The sequence below is a fragment of the Ovis canadensis genome, chromosome 3 (assembly GCF_042477335.2).
Source record: "Ovis canadensis isolate MfBH-ARS-UI-01 breed Bighorn chromosome 3, ARS-UI_OviCan_v2, whole genome shotgun sequence".
Lineage (NCBI taxonomy): Eukaryota > Metazoa > Chordata > Mammalia > Artiodactyla > Bovidae > Ovis > Ovis canadensis.
Window position 1 is genome coordinate 227,347,726 of NC_091247.1, and position 21,779 is coordinate 227,369,504.

At 56.5% G+C, this 21,779-nt stretch overlaps 1 protein-coding gene across 1 annotated transcript in view; it reads right to left on the reverse strand.

Annotated features, from left to right (window-relative positions):
• KIAA0930 (KIAA0930 ortholog) overlaps positions 1–18,773 on the reverse strand; it is a 43,298-nt gene extending 24,525 nt beyond the window's left edge. Inside the window, exon 1 of the mRNA XM_069581763.1 lies at positions 18,356–18,773. Within this exon, the coding sequence (XP_069437864.1) occupies positions 18,356–18,569 (214 nt within the window). The 5' untranslated portion in view covers positions 18,570–18,773. The remainder of the gene's footprint in view (positions 1–18,355) is intronic.
• Positions 18,774–21,779: the final 3,006 nt, after the last annotated feature.

Sequence of the window (21,779 nt, forward strand, 5' to 3'; positions counted from 1 at the left end):
CGGGAAGATCCCCTGGAGAAGGAAACGGCAACCCACTCCAGTAATCTTCCCTGGAGAATTCCATGGACAGAGGAACCTGGCAGGCTACAGTCCATGGGGTCGCAAAGAGTCAGGCATAACTGAGCAGCTATCACTCACTCACTACCAGATCTTCAAGAAACAGATAGCTCAAATGCTACGCACAGGTTTTTAAGAGCCTTGCAAATTCTTTTTAACAAGGAGGTGCAGTCTTGACCCCACAAAACAACACAGAGAAAATTATGGGCCAACTGCACTCATCATATAACATAAAAATCTTAAATAATATATTTAATAGAATCCCGCCATCTGTTAAAAGTATGCCAAGTAGAATTTAACTCAAAAATAGAAGAATGGTCCAATATTAGGAAATCTAGTTATACAGTCATGATAAAGTTATAGTTCAAATGAGAACTAACACATGATCGTATTCACAGGTACTGGGAGAACATTTAAGATTAAATGCTCATTCTTGATTTTTTAAAAATTCCCTATAAAATAGGAATAAACAGATACTTCCTTAAACATGGTATGTATCTCAACTAGAAAACACTAGAAATGGGGACGTCACTGGTGGTCCCGTGGCTAAGACTCCGAGCTCCCAGCGCAGGAGGCCCAGGTTGAATCCTTGGTCAGGGAGTACTAACAGACCCCACATGCTGCAACTAAAGATGCCGCAGGCCGAAGGGAAAAGCAAATATCCCATGTGCTGTAGCCAAGACCCTACACAGCCAAATGAATAAATATTAAAAAAGAAAAAGAGACAATAAGCATCATCACAACCCACCGTTACAGGCGGACCTTGGAGACATTGGGAGTTTGGTTCCAGACCAGGGCAATAAAAGCAAATATCACAATAAAGTGAATCACACATTCTGGTTTCCCAGCGAATTAAAAGTTCAGTTCAGTTCAGTTCAGTCACTCAGTCATGTCCGACTCTGCAACCCCATGAGCTGCAGCACGCCAGGCCTCCCTGTCCATCACCAGCTCCCGGAGTTTACCCAAACTCTTGTCCATTGAGTCGGTGATGCCATCCAACCATCTCATCCTCTGTCATCCCCTTCTCCTGCCCTCACTCCCTCCCAACATCAGGGTCTTTTCCAATGAGTCAACTCTTCGCATCAGGTGGCCAAAGTATTGGAGTTTCAGCTTCAGCATTAGTCCTTCCAATGAACACCCAGGACTGATCTCCTTTAGGATGGACTGGTTGGATCTCCTTGCAGTCCAAGGGACTCTCAAGAGTCTTCTCCAACACCACAGTTCAAAAGCATCAATTCTTCGGCACTCAGCTTTCTTCACAGTCCAACTCTCACACCATACATGACCACTGGAAAAACCGTAGCCTTGACTAGACCTGCATATAGGTTTCTCAAGAGGAAGGTCAGATGGTCTGGTATTCTCATCTCTTTCAGAATTTTCCACAGTTTGTTGTGATCCACACAGTCAAAGGCTTTGGCATAGTCAATAGAACAGAGATAGATGTTTCTCTAGAACTCTCTTGCTTTTTCAGTGATCCAGCAGATGTTGGCAATTTGATCTCTGGTTCCTCTGCCTTTTCTAAAACCAGCTTGAACATCAGGAAGTTCACGGTTCACGTATTGCTGAAGCCTGGCTTGCTGAATTAAAAGTTACGCGTATACAATTCTGTAGTCTAGCAAGTGCACGACTGAGCGACTTCCCTTTCACTTTTCACTTTCATGCATTGGAGAAGGAAATGACAACCCACTCCAGTGTTCTTGCCTGGAGAATCCCAGGGACGGGGGAGCCAGGTAGGAGGCCATATATGGGGTCACACAGAGTCGGACACGACTGAAGTGACTTAGCAGCAGCAGCAGCAGCAAGTGCGCGAGAGCATTATGTCTGAGAAAGCGAAAACATCCCTCCATTTAAAAATCATTTCTGAAAAATTCTGTCATCTGAGTCTGCAGGAAGTCACAATCTTTTTGCAGTGTTGACATCGAAGCTCACTGATCACAGACCACCACAACAAACATAATCATAATAGAATATTCAGACCACGGAGGCAGCAATTCTAATTGCTAACTGGATCTATTAATTGCTAACTTGATCTATTAATTTAACATGACCCAAGAGAAAATGCTAAGAATGTTTCAAAATAAGAACAGCCAGGAAAATGCAGAAAGAGTGACGTGGGGCCACGAATCCTCTCAGATATGGAAACATCCTCGGACACAGACAGAGAGGAGATCCACTCCAGGTCTTAGTGCTGGGCTTCCGCGGTCTTCTGGAGGCTTAGATGTCAATCTTCTAGGTTGTTGGCCAATAAATCTCTCCTTTTACTTTTTTAAATTGAAGTATAGTGTTGTTGGTTTTTTTAATATTCATTTGGCTGCGTGCATGAGTGCTAAGTCCCTTGAGTCATGTCCAACTCTTTGGACTATGGACTGTAGCCCGCTTGGCTTCTCTGTCAGTGGGATTCTCTAGGCAACAATACTGGAGCGGGCTGTCATGCCCTCCTCCAGGGGACCTTCCTGACCCAGGGATGCGCCTCTAATCTCCTGCACTGGCAGGCAGGGTCTTTACCACTAGCGCCAGCCCTTATTTGGCTGCATGGCATCTCACCTGCAGCATGTGAACTTTTAGTTGCGACACCTGGGATCTAGTTCTCTGACCAGGGATGGAACCCAGGGCCCCCTGCATCGGAGGGGCAGAGCCTCAGTCACTGGACCACCAGGGACGTTCCTACTGGAGACAGCTGATTTACAACACAGCATTTCAGGTCCACAGCAAAGTGATTCAGTCATATAAATACATGTAATTCAGACACCTATATATATTCTTTTCCAGATTTATTTTCCCTTTCTAAGCTGCCATGGATAAGTTTCTTCACTTCTAACCAAAAGACTCTGCCCCGCCCCCCCGCCGCAAAAAAAATACTCAAGAATTACCCAAGTTAAAGAAAACCCACAAACCCTCTCTTCACCCCACAACACCTCTAGCTATTGTCTCACCAGATGCTGATTCCAACAGAAACTTCGCAGTCCTCTCTTACTTGGACAGACATGTTAACTGACAGATTTGTCAATTCTACCATTGTTTGGTGGGTGTGTCTTTTGTTTTCCTGCAGAACTCTCTGACTTCACGTCTGCATCATTTCATTGATTCTGTCTTTAAATGTATCTGGAATCCAACTGCTTCCCACAAACCACTCTTCCAGCTGGGGCCAAGCACCACTATTTCCTGCCTGTGTGGACTGTCCCAGCTTCCTAAACAGCCCCCCAGACTTGAAACAGTTTTTGTCACTTTTCTGCTCCAAATCCTCCATGAGGCTTCCTTCCTCGCCTCCCCGGTTCTTACTTGCAGCATGCAGGATCTTCGAGGTACATCAGTTCAGTTCAGTCGCTCAGTCATGTCCGACTCTTTGCGACCCCATGGACTGCAGCACGCCAGGCCTCCCTGTCCATCACCAACTGCCAGAGTCCACCCAAACTCATGTCCATTGAGTCGGTGATGCCATCCAGCCATCTCATCCTCTGTTGTCCCCTTCTCCTCCCGCCTTCAATCTTCCCCAACAACAGGGTCTTTTCAAATGACCTTTTAATCACAGCAGGCAAACTCAGTTGTGGCACGTGGGATCCAGTTCCCTAACCAGGGAGGGCACTGGGAGCATGGACTCTTAGCCACTGGACTACCAGGGAAGTCGCTCCCTTAGCGCTTTACTCAAACGCCTACCTTCTCAGGGAGGCCTTCCCAAAACACTTGTACTACTACTACCGCCGTATAGCATCACATCTATTTTATGTTTTTTTGCGTTCAGTCTTTCCCAAGTACAGCAGCCAGAAACCTTTTTCTATTAAGGTCCAGACAGAAAATACTCTGCAGACCATACGGTCCTGTCTCAACTACAAGATCACCCACAGCACTACATAAAGAATAGGCGTGGCGGTGTGCCAAGAAGTTCATTTACAACAGCGGGCAGCAGGCTGGACCTGGCCTGGAGCCCTCGAGTGCCAGCGCCTGCCTTACTAGAACCCATCTGTCCTAACAGGGCACCTTCCCTCCTTGTGTTGGTCCCTGCTGTGCACTTAGCCCCTAGAACGGTATCTGACTTGTAGGAAACAATGAATATTGGCTAATTAAGTGAAGGCGATGAACTGAGTGATCAAGGAGAGCGAGGTGGTACTGGTACACAATCACACTGATCAACAGAACTGAAGAGCAGGCACAAAACCAGAACAAAAACACACGGTAATTTAGTTCACACAAAGATTCGTCCTTTTAGTCAGTAGGATAAAGCCGGTTCTTCAACAGATGGTCTTGGAAAGACTGGTCAGCAGAGGAAAGAAAATGAGGCTGGGCCCCTGCTCAGACCAAAACCAATTTTGGAAAGAGAAAAACTTCTGATGCTAAAAGTAAAATTATAAGAAAATGAAATAAACCATGCATGAGGTTTTTTTTTAATTCTCTCAGAAAGAGGAGGCTGTCAAAGAATGATAGTAAAAAAAAAAAGAATGATAGATAAATCAAACTACATAAAAAATTAATATAGAAAACAAAAAGCCCTACACACCATAAATAAAGGTAAAAACAAACACCACGCTGGAAAAATTACCGGAGCTCTTAAATGAGGCTGAATTTTCTTAACAAGGAAGTTTCATGCGAGAGCAGAATAAACTGAAACAGAATGGAAAGGCAAAGGGAGACATAAATGGCTTTTTAAAATATGTTTATTATGTGGCTGTGCCGGGTCTCAGCTGCAGCGTGCGGGATCTTCAGTCCTCGTAGGGCGTGGGATCTGCGGTCCTCGCTGTGGCACGTGGGATCTTTAGCTGCGGCGCAGGGGATCCCGTTTCCTGACCAGGGATCACAGGGCATTGACAGAGCGAGTGCCTCAGGCGCCAGCAAGTGAGGGGCCCCTCGGTCACTGACAGTTTCACAATCAGGAGGCTGCTGCTGCTGCTGCTAAGTCGCTTCAGTCGTGTCCGACTCTGTGCGACCCCAGAGATGGCAGCCTACCAGGCTCCGCTGTCCCTGGGATTCTCCAGGCAAGAACACTGGAGTGGCTTGCCATTGCCTTCTCCAATGCATGAAAGTGAAAAGTGAAAGTGAAGTCACTCAGTCGTGTCCGACTCTTTGCAATCCCATGGACTCCAGCCTACCAGGCTCCTCCGTCCATGGGATTTTCCAGGCAAGAGTACTGGAGTGGGGTGCCATTGCCTTCTCCGAATCAGAAGACTGACGGGGCCCAAAGCCAGAAGTGGCTCCGCCTAGAGGTGGCGTCTGTGTAACTGAGGCTGAGCCTCGGTGGTCACTGAAATGGGGGCCACTTGACGGAATTTCTCATATACACTGGCGCAGCCTCCTTGGTTTCAACCCGAATGGCTGAAAATCTTGACGACTGCAGGGAATGTGTAACGGGGGAGGCAGGAAAGAGACAGGGGCACACTTTCCTGGGACCCCTTTTCTGTGACATCAACACCCGTTGCTTCTACACTGCTTTCTGTTTGTGCCTGATGGTCCTATTTCTTTAACAAAAGGAACTTACTCTTTAACTAAATTAGGGACCACCCTCTCTCTCAAGGGACAAGAAAGCTACCCTCATCACCAAATGTTATTAACAGAAAAAAAAAAAAAAGGTACAGATTAAACCTATAACTGAAATAAAAGACTCAACAGACCCTGAAATAGAAAACACTGAGATTCTGGGCCTAACTAAAAACAAATTGAAGCCTTAAGTGACCCCTTTCCGGATTTGGAAATTATCGGGGTTAAAAAATGGTTTGGATCTTCAAAATCCTGATTATAATCTCTTTGAATGACTTTTCTGATGTTTTCTGCTGTATTTCTTTTAATATACATCTTTCTGTAGACTCATTCTCCAACGCTTAACTTCTAAGAGAGGGAAAAGGGTGATGTTAACCAGAATGGCACTGACTGGCAGTTCTCCCAGCAGAGCCGGGCAATAAGCCAGCTGTTTGCTCCTTTCCCGGGCAGGCCTCTGCCCATCTCAGCTGGAAGGAGCTCATGACGGAAGGGCCATCATCCTCACCCTCTTTTAAGCGTAAAAGGATAAAACACCTGGAGAGGGGAATCATAGGGACAGAATGAAGGGACAAAATAGGTGATTAAACAGCCACTCCCACCACGGGATTGTGAGCAGAAAAAATATGGGAGGCCTCTGGAAGTTAATCATTGCTCGAGAAAGCACGCTTGCTCAACCACACAGCCAAGCAGGCTTGCCTAGCAACCAAACCGTGAGACAGAGGCCCGAGGCGTGACCCAGAGCGATAAAGCAGAGGCGGCCTGAGGCCTACAGCCCGTCCAGCGAGCTCGGCGAGCTAACGACCCCAAGGCATGCTCTCTGCACATGTGAAAAACAACCATCTGTGACCTAGCTTGACCACGTAGGGACAAGGAAGCTCCCCTGCCCAGCCTGCAGGAGGAGCTGGTGACGGAAGCATGGCGTCTACCCAAGAAAGACAAAGAAGGTCTTCTCCCCTCCCCACTCTTCCTTTGATTCTAAACCTGTGGGGCTTTCCCCGTGGTTCAGATGGTAAAGAATCCACCTGGAATGCAGGAGAGCTGGGTTCCATCCCTGGGTCGGGAAGATCCCCTGGAGGAGGGAATGGCAACCCACTCCAGTATTCCTGCCTGGAGGATTCCACGGACGGAGGAGCCTGGCAGCTACAGTCCACGGGGTCACAGAGAGTCACACACGACTGAGAGACCAACACTTCCACAGGAAACTGCAGCCCACTGAGTTCTCAGGGTGTGGCTTTCTCACCCGCCTGCTCGCAAGCCTCACAAGTGTCCTAGTCGAGTAAACCAGTTCTTAGCCACTCCGCTCTCGCTGAATTCTCTTCTCCACTGAGACACAAGGGACCACAGTCCTGAGTTCTTCGGAGGGCCCATGAAGGGAGCTATTGGTCTCAGGACAGCTGCATCGGGAGGGTGGGGAGGGCAGGCGGAGCCCCTGAGCCTGCACCACAGCGCTGCAGCGGCCAGGGCGTCAGGGAGCGCGCCCCAAAGAAGGGAGGATCAGGGGGCTAGGGACCAGCACGCAAGGCCCTCCTGGAGAGCAGGTGGGACAGGGGAGTGGGGCCACGGCCAGGAGGCCGGGACTGCACGTGGCCTCTGGCAGGGTGGGGCTTTGTGTGGACCCTCACAGGACTGGGGCCCTGAAGGGGCTGAGATGGAGCCTCTCTGTTGCGGAGATGAGGAATGAGCGGAGGTGTGACCCACGCCTGTGGATGCCGGGTGTCCAGCCTGCCCAAGGGCCCCGCGGGAGGCCTCCTGAGAGCTGCCTGGCTCGGGGGCGCCCAGCCCAGCCCGGCCCCTCCCGAAGGAGGGAGAGTCCAGGGCAGCCCTCGGCCACTTCCGCCCCTGAGCAGCCAGGGCAGCATGAATAGGCTTCTGTGGCCCGTCAATAGGCCTTTCATCAACTCGGGGCTCTCCGTGCTCCCTCCCCCAGGGCACGGAAGACAAAGAAGCTGCCCAGGGAGGCCCAGGGCTGCCCCAGGGAAGCACTTGGATGGAGAGCTGGTCAGACGGGCCCCACGTGAGCCACCCCACGGGCCAGGCCGGTCCCCTGCTGCAGCCCCAGGGAAGCTTGAGATTTCAGTGATGCTCAGGGGCCTGACCAGGAGAGCCATCACCTGCCTGCTCCTTTCTTCTTCAGGGAAAGTCCAGCCTTCCTCCCCAGAAGAGCCAGGCCCTCCAAAGAATCCCTTCCAGAGGGCAATGTGGTCTCCCACGCTCCAGCCACCCCCACCACCTTCTTCCCTGACTGAACACCCTATGCATCCCCAGCCACCCCTCCCCTCACCGTGGAGTCTCTTCCGGGGCCCAGCCCAACCTAGCTTATGCAGGTCAGCTCGCCATCGCCTCCGGGGGGCCCGTCCCTACCATCCGCATCCCCCACAACACACCTCCCATGACCCAACTGAGCCACTTGACCGCACGTGATCTTCAAAAGGTCAAAAAATGTTTTCACTGTTACAAGTATTTATTAAAAAGTGCAATTCAAGGGTTAGCTGCGTAAGCACATCATTGCAAATCACATACAAAAGAAAGGGATAACAAATGCCCCCGCACCAACGAAAAAAGCAAAATGCCAACAAAACAAGGCGGAAAACTTAGCATGCTGAGGAGTGGACCCCAGAAGATGGGAGTGGAAGTCGTCAGATTTCCACCCACATGTTGTGCAAAAGGAGGCGGTGAGGAGAGACGGGCAGCCGCCACCACCAAGTGCTGGCTCTGGGTTCAGCTGCGGCTTCAGTATTAGGTTTTCACCAGGGAGGTGACGGGAGCATCCTATATGCGCGTGTACACTGGAGGCGTAAAGTCATCAGAAGCCTGAAGCGTATGCATCTTGGCGGGTTCAGCTGCTAACACTCAATTAAAGCACCTGTTAGTGCCTTCACTCTGCTGAGGAGGAGGTGGAGGCTGCAGGTGTGACTCACCTGTCTGAGGTCACCCTGCTGGCAGGGGGCAGGGCCAACCACAGCCCAGCGCTCAGCCGCGCTCTCTGCCCTGGGTACGGCCTCATCACACTAACCACCCATATGTGTCTCCCTCACCATGAGCAGGCAGCTCGCTGGCAGAGTGGCCGAGCACCCAGCACAGGGCAGGGCCCAAACAGGGCGTCAGCCACGCTGAACCAACCACCATGTGACTATGACACGCTCCGATTTCCGGTTCACTTGGAGAACACAGTGTCGGCTTTGAAACCCAGCCTGAAGCCACCGTCCCTCCTCACAATATGTGTAGTGTTGCGAAATCCTTCAAAGACTTCTACACCCTTGGGTTCCCTCGCAGAGCGGCCTCGATCCCCACTGGCCAGCTCCAGGTCGGGCTCAGCCCCCACCCTGACCTCCTGGGGCCCGGGTTCAGTGAGGAAGAAACCCGGACCTGACCTCAAGGTCACTTTCACGGGTGAGACTCAAGTTCCCACGGCCCCCACAGTTCCCAAAAGCGATCCTCTGGATTCTCCGAAGCAGCAGTGCGTGCAAACCCCACAGTCCTGCGGCCACCGTCACGGGACTGTGGCCAGCCCACTCCCTACAAACCGCTCCCAGACGGCTTCGAGCCTGCCTGCACACTCATCAGGCCAAAACAGTACCCCACGTCGCCAGCACCTACGTGGCCTTAAGCCAACTCCCGACTCACTGCTTTGTCCAGCATATCAACCAGCCTCCAGGACGAGGAGGGGCCGTTCTCCTGAGTGACCTTCCGTGGACACCCATGCAAGATGCCCAGCCCAGACAGGGGCCGTGGCCCGACCGCCCCAGCTCCCGCCCCCCTGCCCCTGCTGGAGGTCACCTGGTCCCTGCCCCAGTTACTATCCCGCCTCCTCCCAAGAGGCACATGGTGAGAGCCCAGAAGCCCAGGCCAGCCCCGCAAGAGGTTCACAGCTGTGCCCGAGCAGCGGAGCCACCCAGCAACCCCAGGCCGTGTGGGTGCCCAGCCCCACCAACAAACCAGGCTCAGGGCTGGGGACCTGGCTCAGCTGGGCCAGCCCACCTAGGGAGCCCAGGCTGAAGGACTGCCCTGCTCACGGCCGCGCCCCAGCAGCCACTCCTGCGGGCTTCAGGGTGCAGGCTGAGGTTGCTTCCCTGGCGGCTCCGACGGTAAAGCGTCTGCCTGCAGTGTGGGAGACCCAGGTTCGATTCCTGGGTCAGGAAGATCCCCTGGAGAAGGAAATGGCAATCCACTCCAGCACTCTTGCCTGGAAAATCCCATGGACGGAGGAGCCTGATAGGCTACAGTCCGTGAGGTCGCAAAGAGTCGGACACGACTGAGCGCCTTCACTCACTTCACTCCAACGTGTGACCCGCTGCGGGAAGCTAGGAAAGCTAGGGCTCGAGGCCTGCCCGCCGCCCCCGACTAGGCCGGGGGCAGAGCCAACAGACAGGGCGCTTCAGGGGCTCTACCTTCAGTGTCACCCACAGAGCCCCCCAAACACGCCTCCCCATCCCCCAAGGGTGGCCCCTCTCATTTCTCCTCCTTCCCAGGGTCTGAGGCCGGCGGCGGGGGGGCGGCCTTGTGCAGTTCCAGCCCTCAGCCCCACGGCTTCCTCCCCAAGAATGCCCCCTCCCAGGCAGTCCTCCTCTTTCATTTCCCTCCTTCACTCTTGCTTCTTCTAAGAGGTCCTTCGCTGTGAAAAGCAGCGGCCGGGCTTCTTCTTAAAACACTAGACTGGGGCGAGGCCACAGGGAAGAAAAGGCACAAATGCCTTTGGAGAAATGGATATCCGTGTGGGACAGGCACAGACAGCCTCGAGTCTAGGAGGCCTGGGTGCAGAACCCGCACGGATTACTTGGGACCCTGACCAGGGGCCTCCGTCTCGCTGAGCCCCATCACTTTCGTCTGCCAGCAGGGGTGACATCCCCTTCGACACGGGCTGCTATGGAGATGACCCAGGGCTGAGTTCACAGTGACGGAGCGGTGGCTGCTCTGGGGAGGGAAGCGGCCTCCCCAGACTTAGAGAGGGGCTCCTGACACAGACTGGGATGACCTCATCCCCACCCCGCTCCCTGCACAGCCTCTCAGGTCTAGGCTGACCCTTTGACTCCTCGCGGTCTGCTGCAGGGAGGCAGGGTGGGACAAGGACTCCCAGGAGCTGAGCAGCCCTGCTCAGGGGGCAGCTCCCTCCTCCACAGGCCGGGGGAAGCCTGAAACCCAGGGCCCCACCTCCTGAAGTGGGGGCACAGCCTTGGGGACCACCTGAGGCGGCACCAACCTCCACATGCTAGGGATCAGAAAGACGGACCTGTAGACCGAGCTGGGGGGCTCGCCGGGTGTGAAGCCTGCCGCCCCAAGCGTGACGCCGCAGCTCTGGGTGGTGGAGTGGCCTGGTTCTTACGTCCGCCTTGAGGAGGGCTTCCTCTTGCGTCTGCTTCTCCGTTTCATTTCCCTCGTCTTGAACCACAGCAGCACGGTCCTCCTCGAGCACGGTGGCTTAGTGTCAGAGGCGTGTGCACTGGTGACTGAGTGTCCCAGGACCATGGGCTGTGAACAGTGGGCCAATCAACCTCCCCTCCCCGTTTTACCCAAGAGGAAGCCGAGGGCTGGGCGGGGGAAGGGCCCTGCCTGCAGCAACTCCCGTGGGGTCCCCTGGACTTGACCCAGGGCTGAAACCTGTTCTGGGCAGCCTCGGTGACCCTCCGTGGGCTCCAGGTCTGCAGGCCGACTTCTGCCTGAGGTGGATGCAGGGCAGTAAGGCGTCCCCCTCCTCCAGGGGATCCAAGAACAGCAGTAACCTCCCTAAAGTGATATGGCATTCAACCTTTGCCCTTCTCTGCCCTGTCTCTGCCAGGCAGGACCCTCCACACCTTGACTGCCCTATACAAAGGCTGCCTCCTAAGAATGACCGCTGTCTTCACTCAACAGACACCAAGCCCTCCCCCCACCTCCCCCTCCCCGACACCGACTCCACCCCTCCCCCACACTGACCCCTGCCCCTCACTGCCCCCAGCCCCCTGCCCTGGGCCTGCTCTGCCATGAGCTGGCACAGGGGACCCGGAGCCAGCCCAGTGGCCCTGCAGGGGAGGTGAGGGAGAGGAGGTCACACACAGGAGACTGTGCCTCAAAGGCCTGTGGGCGGACATCCCTACAGGTGCCAAGAACAGGGTGGGGAGAGGGGCAGCAGGGCCCCTCCAGAGGTCAGGAAAGGGCGGGATTGCCGGGTGAGGAGTCAGCACCCCCCATGGAGGAGCACCCCCCACCAGAAGACTCGCACGGCGGGGGGCGCAGCTGCGAGCGGGCCCAGGTCACCAAGGGTCTTGCACTCTGACTTGGCTGCCTCAAGGAGTCTTGCAGGGTGTAAGCGGCAGAGTAGGACACGGTCGAGTACGACACGGTCGGGGGTGGCAGCCGCGGGGATGCAGTGCAGCCCAAGGGGGACCCGAGGTCGGGGTGAGGGATGGTCCGGGGCGGGCAGACCTCGGCCACGGGAAGTGGGGGTGCCGGGAAGGGCTGACCCCCGCCCAGGCCTGGCCAGGCTGAGGGGCAGGTACCTGCAACACACCCCTGGAGGGGAGATGGTGTCCGATGGCCGAGGGCAGTCGGTGCTAGGGGCTGGGGACCCAGCAAGGGTCTGGGCTGGTCTGGGAAGGGGCTGGGTGGAACGCGGCGGCAGCATGAACCATCACCCTCTCCGCCCACCTGCCACTACCATCTGCCCTGGAAGCGTTCTGCCCCGGCAATTCAGAAAGTCCTCTGTGAGTTTGGTAAACATCTGTCTGCCACCTGCCATATCCACGCATGGTCTCAGTCCGGCCCTCGGGGGTCAGACAGCAACCTCTAAGAAACAGCCTCCTGGGCTGGGGGCCCAAAGAAATCCTCCGCTTGCAGAAAGCTCTGCACAGATGAAGAGGCTTGTGGCAAGCTGTTTATAGAAGAGAAAAACTGGATCCAAACTAAGTTTCCCACAAGACAAGACCAATTAAGTAAATTATGGCACATCCACTCAACTGCCCTGCAGTCATTTAAATAATGCTTCGAGTCTGAACAGCATGGAAAATGTTTTAGGAAATTTAAGTGAGAAAGCATGATGAAGAAACTTTATGTGTAGAATGTCAAGTATCTGTTAAGGGGCTTCAAAAAGCTTGGAAATGGAGACTTTGCAAAGTTAATAGTGTCAGTTAAGTTCAGTTCAGCCCTGTCCATCAACAGCTCCTGGAGTTTGCTCAAACTCATGTCTATTGAGTCGGTGATGCCATGTGTCTCTGCATAACTGGAACTATGAGTAATTTTTTTTCCATTCTCTTATATTTTCCAGTTTCTATACTGTGCATGTAACATTTTTTAATTGGAAAAAAAAATTTTGTTTGGGGGTTTTTGAGGCTGTTTTTGGGTTTTTTTTAAACAAGTGTCCCACCCAGGGCTTCTTTTCAGGGGCCTGGTGGCTTGGCTGGTATTCGAGGCAGATGTAAATGAGGAGCCACTGCCTCAAGGAGGGGGTGCACCTTGAGCAAGGCCTCAGGGCAGGGGCACAGCAGGCACTCCAGCCCAGGGCAGAGGAGGGCGGTGGGTGCCAACACAGCTGACCACCCTCTGGCTCTGCCAAGAATCTCTGCAGCCCCTAGCCTCAGCCTCCTTAGAGAGTGAAGGCCCGTGTCCTCAGTGCTCTCTGAAAGGACGCAGCGCCCCGACCTTGAGAGAGGACCCACCAGCAGCCCCAGAAACGGTGGAGGCCGGAACCCACAGGCCTTAAAAATAGGCGCAGGAACCGAGAGAGGCACCCCTGCCATTCCAACGGCCATACTTCCTCCCCGCGCACTGGCCCACGGCCAACTCAGCCAGCCCCAGCGCTGGAGGGGCCCCAGGGATCCCCGGAAAACCAGCCACAGCTATGGCAAAGCCATCATCTGCGGAGCTCGGGTCCCGCCCCAACTCCACAGCCAGAGGTCTGTGCCCCTTATAAGGACGGCGGCACCGAGGGCCAGCCTGTGCTGGGGCGGCGCGGGGCCTGGTCCTGCCGCGGCTCCTGTGGCCCTACGCCGCCCTGTGAGGCTGTGCCTGTCCTTTCCCTGACGATTCCCTCGACCCTCCGGACCCTGACATCCCCACTTCACGGATGAGGACACGGAGGCCCCCAGGGGTGGCAGGCACAGGCCCCAGGTCTTCCACTCCAGCCACACCTCCCACGGACATCCCCTGCCCGACATGACGCCCCAGCTACACAGCGCGGAGCCAGACAGAGGCTCAGCGGAGCGTGCAAGGACCTTCCCGACGCACGGGGCGGTGGCGGGTGCAGGTGCTCGGCGCAGAGGCGAGGCCCGCGGGAAGGCAACTGCCCCCTTAGCCCTCTGTCGGCCTCATTCCATCACTCTCTGCAGGATGGCTCCTGGCGCCTGACCGGCCTTGGCTGGAGCCCTGAGACCCCCGCTGCTAGCTCCCAGATGCATGGCCCTGGGGGAATCACTTTCCTTTCTGAAGCCTGGCTCCCTCCTCTGGGGTAACAGCAGAAGCTGCCTCCACAGGAGACAGAAGCGAAGGCCCAGAGAAGCTGGCACACGGCAGACGGGCTGAGCCCCCACCCCCGGGACCAACAGCTTCTCTAAGTGCCAGCTGGTCCTCAAGTCAAACACCCACACAGCGGCCTGAGGGCGGGCCCCGGGAGCACCCAAGTCCCAGCCGGGCACCCGGAGCCCCAAACGCCGCTCCAGCCTGCAAGCCTCCCCGCTCCGGCCTGGCAAGTTCTGCCTGCCTCAGGACCCCCTCTCAGAGGCATGACCCCGCCCCGTCCCGGTCAGCGGACAGGGGTCCCCTCTTTGTGCCCCTCACCACCTCTCCCACCTCGACCTGGGCCCGCCCCCAGGCCACCTGGCGGCAGGCAGCTACGCAGGCCTACATCAGGTCACGTGCACCTGAGGACAGGTGTGGGCCTTCACCTCTGCTAAGAGCTGGGGTTCAGGCAGATTCTTCTGCCACCTCCTAGCCACGGGACTGGGGTACGTCACTTCACCGCCGAACTTGTGTTTCTCCACCAGGACAAAGAGAAGAGTTTAATAATCCCCACCTTAAGAGAAGTAATTTGAGAATAAAAGGACATGGTGAAAGGGAAATACTCCGTTTGGTACCACAGCACTCCAGAGAAAGAGAAAGCTCCTAGGCCACCTAAACAGGGGTGAGAGCCCAGGAACAAGCAGCTTCAAAATGCTCAGCCCTGGGGACTTCCTGGTGGTCCAGGGGTTAGGACTCTGCACTCTCACTGCCGAGGGTGTGGGTTCAATTCCTGGTTGGGGAATTAAGATTTCACAGGCTGCCTTCGGCCATAAAAAATTGAAAAAAAAAAAAAAAGCCAATAAAATAAAATTTTAAAAATATATAACACTCAGCCTAGGCAGGGCACCATAAAAGGCAGCATGAGGAGGCCCCTCCCCTCACAGCGCCCCTCCACAGCTCACACCCAGGTTGTGTCCGTATGACTTGACCACAGGCCAGCGGCATGACGCCCGTGTTAAAGGGAGCCTGTCCACACAGGCTGGACGTCCACGGCCCATCAGAAGGCCCAGTCCCCAAGAGGAAGCATCAGGCTCTCTCCACCTTTGGTCCAGATGTCGGCATCACACAAAATCTGGGCATTGGACCACCTCACTCTTCCCAGCTCAGAGCTTCTTGGTGCTTGCACAAGCTACCCCAGCCGCCAGCTTGGCCCACAAGCTCCCTGAAAGCACAGGCAGTTTCCTGTGGATAAAACACCAAAACCCCGCTCAGACTGACCAGAGGCCTGGCTGATTCCTCAGAGTTCACCTGAGTACCTGGCTCTCTCTCCCCACTCACTTGTCCCCCGCCCCATGTGGTAAGGATCCAAGCTGATCCCCCCATCTGGCACGGAGCAAGTGTTCAGACAAATGCTTCCACTGCAGAAAATACAGTGGACGAGAGTCAGAAATCAGGTCTGGGTCTCCAAGGTGCCTTTCATCATAGCAGCCAAGCAATGATATGGGGAGTGGCCAGGGTGGGGGTTAGGTGTTGGGGAATGGTAGTCAGTTTCTCCCGTCTCATAGACACTGACTCATCCAGGTTCAAGGGTCTCCCCCAGAGGCTCCTGCACACCTTCGAAACAACCTCAGAGGGCATGGCATGGTTCTGAACAGCCTGAGGGTTGAGTCAACAACAATCTGGGAGATTTAAGTTATTTCGTAACTGCAACAGGTTGTCCCAGCTGCAAAGTGGAGATGAGAGGATGACGTGAGCAACTGGATGTTCCCCACAGTGCTCTGGGGAGGGCGTTCTGGCTCATGCCCAGGCGCTCAGGCTAGTCGTCCCTAACTCTGCCTGGGCATGAAGCCACTGTTTAGCTTGCCCCTCTCTGAACATCACGTCTCTCGTCTGAAAACTGAAAGAGACGGGCAACATGAGCCCTTCTACGAGTTGAAGACCCTAACCTCCTTGCCATCCGCGCCCTTCACTCCCCAGTCCAGAGAGTAATCCTTTCCTTCTTTTGCTGAACGAGCACCGGGCACCTGCTCTGCATGTGCTGCGTGCTGGGCACCGGGGGTCGGGGGGTCCCAGATGTGGTCAAGGCCTTGGAGGGGTCGCTGGCTAACTGAGGAGACAGAATCACAGGGCCACAGCAGTCCAATGACCCACTGGACATGAGCACCCAGACAGCAGGACGGGGCCCGGAGGAAGCGTCCCCGGGTGGCAGCATCAGCCCTGAGGCCCGAACACAGACCTGCAGCTGTCTGCAGGGCCGGTGAGTGTGCAGGGCAGGTGGCCTCCCAGGAGCAGCAAACAGCAGGGATAAAAGCTCAGAGCACCAGAGCACGACAGGGACTGAGTTCTGAGGGGCCGGGGGTGGTAGGATGGGGAGGCCTTGTGTGTGAAGGGCAACTAGAGGTGAAGAGGAGGCACGCAGCAACAGCGTGACCATCGGCCTGCGTCCCTGGCCTAGCAGGCGCAGCTCTCCTCCCCAGATGCAGCACAACAGCAGGCGCAACGCAGCCTGGCTGGGATTATCCGGGTCAGGGATTATCCGGCGGCCAGGCCCCGGGGTCGCCCTGACCATGGTCAACCCCAGCGGTACGGCTTCTTCACAGGCTGTCCCTGGGCCTCTCTGGACCTCAGGCTCCTCGTCAGTCAAACAGATCACACTCCTCTCGGGCAAAGTCAGTATCAGATGGAGGGCGCCTGCACAAAGCACCTGGCACACACTGAGTGCTCAGGGAACGCCAGGTGCCAGGGCAAATGATTACTGTTCTTATGGGGCGCTGCAAGCCCTTCAGGGCAGGGACTGTCTAACAGGGCAGAGGATGCTCAGAGGACACAGGAATGGGCTGACAGGGGAGTGGGGAGGGGTGCCAGGAGAGGCTGAGCAAACAGGGCAGAGGGGCCTGGAGCAGATGGTCGCTCAGACCCCTCCCATTTCAGACACTCTGTGCCAGGTGACAAGCAGCCTGCCTGGCAGGCATGTAGCCGGGCACAGAGTAGGTGCTCAACCAACGTCTGCTAAATGGAGGAATGAGGATCCTTCCATTTCTGCTCAAAACTCCTTAGTGACACCTTTTCAGAAGAGACCAGAGAAACCTATGTTCCCATCCAGCTCTGTGTTGTAGACACCTCACCTTCATGCCCACCACCCTCACCCCGACTTGTGAGCACTTGTGAGCAAAGCTTCGTTCCAGGGCAGCCTGCCTCCCGCAAAAAAGAGGATGCAAATTGATCCCCGCCCTCAACGCGGCCTCCAGGGTGTGGCCTGCTGAGGGGGTCTGGAAGCCTTGTGACCTCAGGTAGGTTGGGGGTGGGGGATATATTGGCTCTTTGGGACCCAGTTTCCCCAACGGTGAATGAAGGCGGGGCCGTAGAATCTCCAAGGTGGATATTCCCTTCTCCAAAAGCTGCCGTTGCCCCCTCAGAAATCCCCAGCCCAGACTGGGGAGGGGGAGTGGGTGACAACGTGGTAATGAAGTCATTCCTGCAGGAGGAAGGGAGGGGTCTTTGCAGAGAGAAAACCGCAAAACCCACCCTACGGGGTGGGGTAGGGTGAGGGTGGGGGGCTCCTAGGGCTTCAGTCCGAATGCGATCCACCAGGAGCCATTACCTCACATCCAGCCGCGCTGGGAGATCCCACCCCCGCCTGTAGACCCCCACCCCCGGTTCCCTGTAGACAATACGGGACACCCCTGCCCCCACTCACCGGCAGATCTAAGACTCGGGGCCTCGGTAGAGCGGAGTCACAGCACGAGGGGCGGCCGCCCTGCTCCCTCTGCCCAGCGGGTGGTTTCGGGGCCCACGGTCCAACAGGTCCCCAGTCAGAGCGAAGGCGCAGAGCCGCGCGGGGAGACAAAGGCTTCTGGCGCCGGGGACCTGACATGTCCACACTGCCGGCAGCGGCACGGAGGCCCCGGGGAGGGGCGCCGGGGACCTGCCCTGTCCACACTGCCGGCCGCCGCACGGAGGCCCGGAGGAGGGCTTCGGGGGCCGGAGACCTACTCTGTCCACACTGCCGGCCGCCGCACGGAGGCCCCGGGGAGGCCTTCGGGCGCCGGGGACCTGCCCTGTCTACACTGCCGGCCGCGGCACGGAGGCCCAGGGGAGGGCTTCCCGGAGACGGAAGAGAACCGGCGGAGCCACGGAGGGGAGAGGAAGGGAGAAGACGGACAGACCCCGGGATGGGCGGACAGGGGGACAGACATTCAGGGACGCGAGCGTGCCGGACCCCTCCAGGGACCAGGATCAGAGACGAAGACGCGGGGGCGCGGGAACGACCAGGACGCGAGGATCTGGGGCGAACGCGGGGGTTCCCCCCGAGACGCACTCGGGGACAGACGTGCGGAGACTCAGAGACACGCTCAGAGACGGAGACACGCGCGGACACTCCGGCGCCGCCGCGGCTCCGGCCTCGCCCCCGCCCGGCCCCACTCACCGAGGCCGCAGACCTCGCGGCGCAGGCTGACGCGGCCGCGCTCCTCGGCTATGGCGCGCAGCATGTGCTGCAGCGAGCGCTCCTCGGCCTCCGCGCCGCCCGCAGGCTCGGGGGAGGCGGCGGCGGCGGCCGGGAGGGCGGGCGGCCCGGCCCGGAGCCCCGCGGGCGCGGGCACAGCGTCGCAGGCCCGGCCCGGCGGCCGCGCGGAGGCCATGCCGGGCCCCGACTCATCGCCCGCGCCGCGGTGCCCGCGGGGGCCCCGGGCGCGCCCCGCCGACCCCGCCCCGGCGCCGCCCGCCGCCAGCACCAGAGAAGCCACAATCCGCCTTTGTGCGCGTCTTCGCCGCCGTCGCCGCCCGCCGAGCCCGGCGAAACCAGCGCACCTCCGCGTCGCTGACACACCGCCTGCGCGCCTCCAGGCCGCCGCCGGCCCCGCCCGGCCCCGCCCTGCCCCGCCCCCAAGCCGTCCGGGTCCCGCCCCAGCCCCGCCTCTGCCCGCCCTTAGACCACACCCCAACCATCCAGATCCCGCCACCGTCCCTCAGGCCCCGCCCTCGACCGTCGAGGTTCCGCCCCTTCCCACCCTCAGGCCACACCCACCCATCCAGATCCTGCCACCATCCCCAGGCCCCGCCCCCTGATCACAGAGGCCCCGCCCCTGGCTCCCAGGCCTCACCCCAGACACGCCCAGATCACGCCCCCGTCTCAGGCCACGCCCCGGGTCACCCGCCTGTGACCTGCCGCGGGGGGACCAACCCGGCCGGCTCCACACCCTACGCGCTGCCCCATGAGAGACTGAATTTGTCACTTGCCCTCCCTGTTGTCACCCTTCTCTCCTCAATCAAGTTGTCAGTACCGGTTTCCGCTGCCAACTTCCTCTTCATAACCCAGAAAGGGGTCACCCCTCCCCCAGAAACAGGTCTCACGCGGTGGGGTGGGGGACAGTGGAAAAGCCCTTCCTGTCGCCGCAGCCTCCTTCGCCTGCCACAGTGCAGGGTGCTGAGAAAGCCTGCTTCCTCAGCCCTGCGATGGGGTGTCTCTGAGTGTTAACTAGGTACAAGGGGGTTGAAGAAGACTCTTGAGAGTCCCTTGGACTGCAAGGAGATCAATTCAGTCCATCCTAAAGGAGATCAGTCCTGAGTGTTCAAGGACTGATGCTGAAGCTGAGGCTCCAATATTTTGGCCACCTGATGCGAAGAGCTGACTCATTTGAAAAGACCTTGATGCTGGGAAAGAAAGGCAGGAGGAGAACGGGAGGACAGAGGATGAGATGGTTGTATAGTGTCACCTACTCAATGGACATGAGTTTGGGTAAACTCCCGGAGTTGGTGATGGACAGAGAGGCCTGGCATGCTGCGGTCCATGAGGTCACAAAGAGTCGGACATGACCGAGCTACCGAACTGAACTGAACCGAGGGGGTTGGGGGCAGGGAGTTGAGATCAGCTGGACTTGTGATCCTGATAAAGACCAAGGTCCAGTGGGCATCGGTCCCTATGCTGGCCTCCACTGAGAGGAAGATCTGGGAGGGAAGCAGCTAGAGGGCCTTCCCTGATCTCACCCCTGGTGACCCATTTCTGCAGACTAGGGAGACGGACATGGAGAGGGAGAAACTGGCGTTTCCCCACTCTCTAAATCTCCAAGGACGTCCCCCTGCGGTCACGCCAATCTCTGTCCACAGACCATCCTTGTAACTGTCCCCCAGCCTTGTAACTCAAGCTTCTTCATCTTGTTTGGGTCCCAGTGTCACCTCCTCAAAGAGCTTCCCCAACCACCTAACTTCAAAGACCACCTTCCCTCCCCTCAACCCCTTCATCCTGTTTGTTTGTTTCTTATTTACTTATTTGGCTTCCTTGGATCTCAGTTGCAGCACGTGGGATCTTCAGTCTTTGTTGCAGCATGCAGTCTTTAGTTGGGGCATTCAAACTCTTAGTTGCGGCATGTGGGATCTAGTTCCCTGACCAGAGATCCATCCCAGGTCCCCTGCATTGGGAGCTGAGAGTCTCAGCCACTAGACAACCACAGAAGTCCCCATCCTGCTTCATTTTTCTTCACACACATCTCTTACCTCTGCTGACACTACATTATAGAGCTCTGTGTTCTGTTTATTATTGTCTGACGTCCCCACTGAGGGAGGGGCCTGTCTTCTGCACCGCTGTACTCCCTGTGCCTGGAACGTGGCCCACCACAGAGTAGATGCCCGTGAATTGAGCACATGAAGAATGACTGAGAGGCCTGGCAGGGAGCAGGGGGTGGAGGAGGCAGTGAGGGACTGCGGGGTGCGGGAGAAGCGGGTGCTCTGGGTCCTGCTTCAGGCCTCGCGGCTACTTTGGCAGGGCGGGGTTCTGACCCCTGTGTGCCCGCACCAGGCATAGCGAGGGTGGGGTTTGGGAGGCTCTGTAGAGGCATGTGGAGGGAGAGAACTGATGAAGCCAATGATTGGCCGTGTGCGTGTGCGTGTGCGTGTGTGTGTGTGTGTATATATATATATATATATATATATATATATATATATCTTCTCCCCCGGGACTGCTTCCCCATCTTTGAAAGGAAGACACTGGCCTGAGTGCTACAGTTCTGATGCTGAGTCCAGACTGCTGGGACTTGGGGCTGGTAAAATGGGAAGTGGGGGGACTTCCCTGTTCAGGGAGCTAGGATCTCACACGCCACGGAGCAACGATGCCCACGGGTCACAAATACTGATCCCATGTTCTAGGGCTCGTGTTCTGCAACAGGAGAAGCCCCCCGAGCACCACGACCAAGACCCAGCGCCGCCAAAATAATAAATAAAATGTTCGTGAGAAAGTCTTTAAAAAATGAAATGGGACACAGGAATGACTGAGCAAGGGCTCATAGGCTGGCAAGTCCAATGGTCATCTCTTTCTTTGTTTCCCCTGACTCCACCTGACTCCACCCAACCCCATTGACACTCCTTCATTTGTGCCCCCGCCTTGCTGGAAATCCTTTCTTCTCCTCTGTGTGTTCACCTTCAGGGCCTACATTCTATGGGAAGCCTTCTGATTAGGCCTGGCCAATGCACTTGTATTTTTATCTCTTTCTCAAACTTCCTTCCCACCCCCTCACCCGCCACCACACACACACACACACACACACACACACACACACACAGAGTTGCCTCTATTGCTTCTGTGCCATAGGACCCTCATCCAATCAGCTCATCCCGTTTTCCCTGGCATCCAGCCCAGGAGAGGTGCCAGAAAATACTCATCGAATGAAGAAATGAACAGCCCTTGGGTTCTTTCCTTTTTATTCAATCATACTCCAAGTATTGCCCACATAGGAAATTTTTTAATGTCAACAAATGTTGACTAATACCTTGGACTTGAAGCGGGCATGAGCCGGGTTTCTGGGCGCCCAGGGCATGCTCTGCTTCTTGATGTGCATGCTGCTTACATCGGTGCGGTC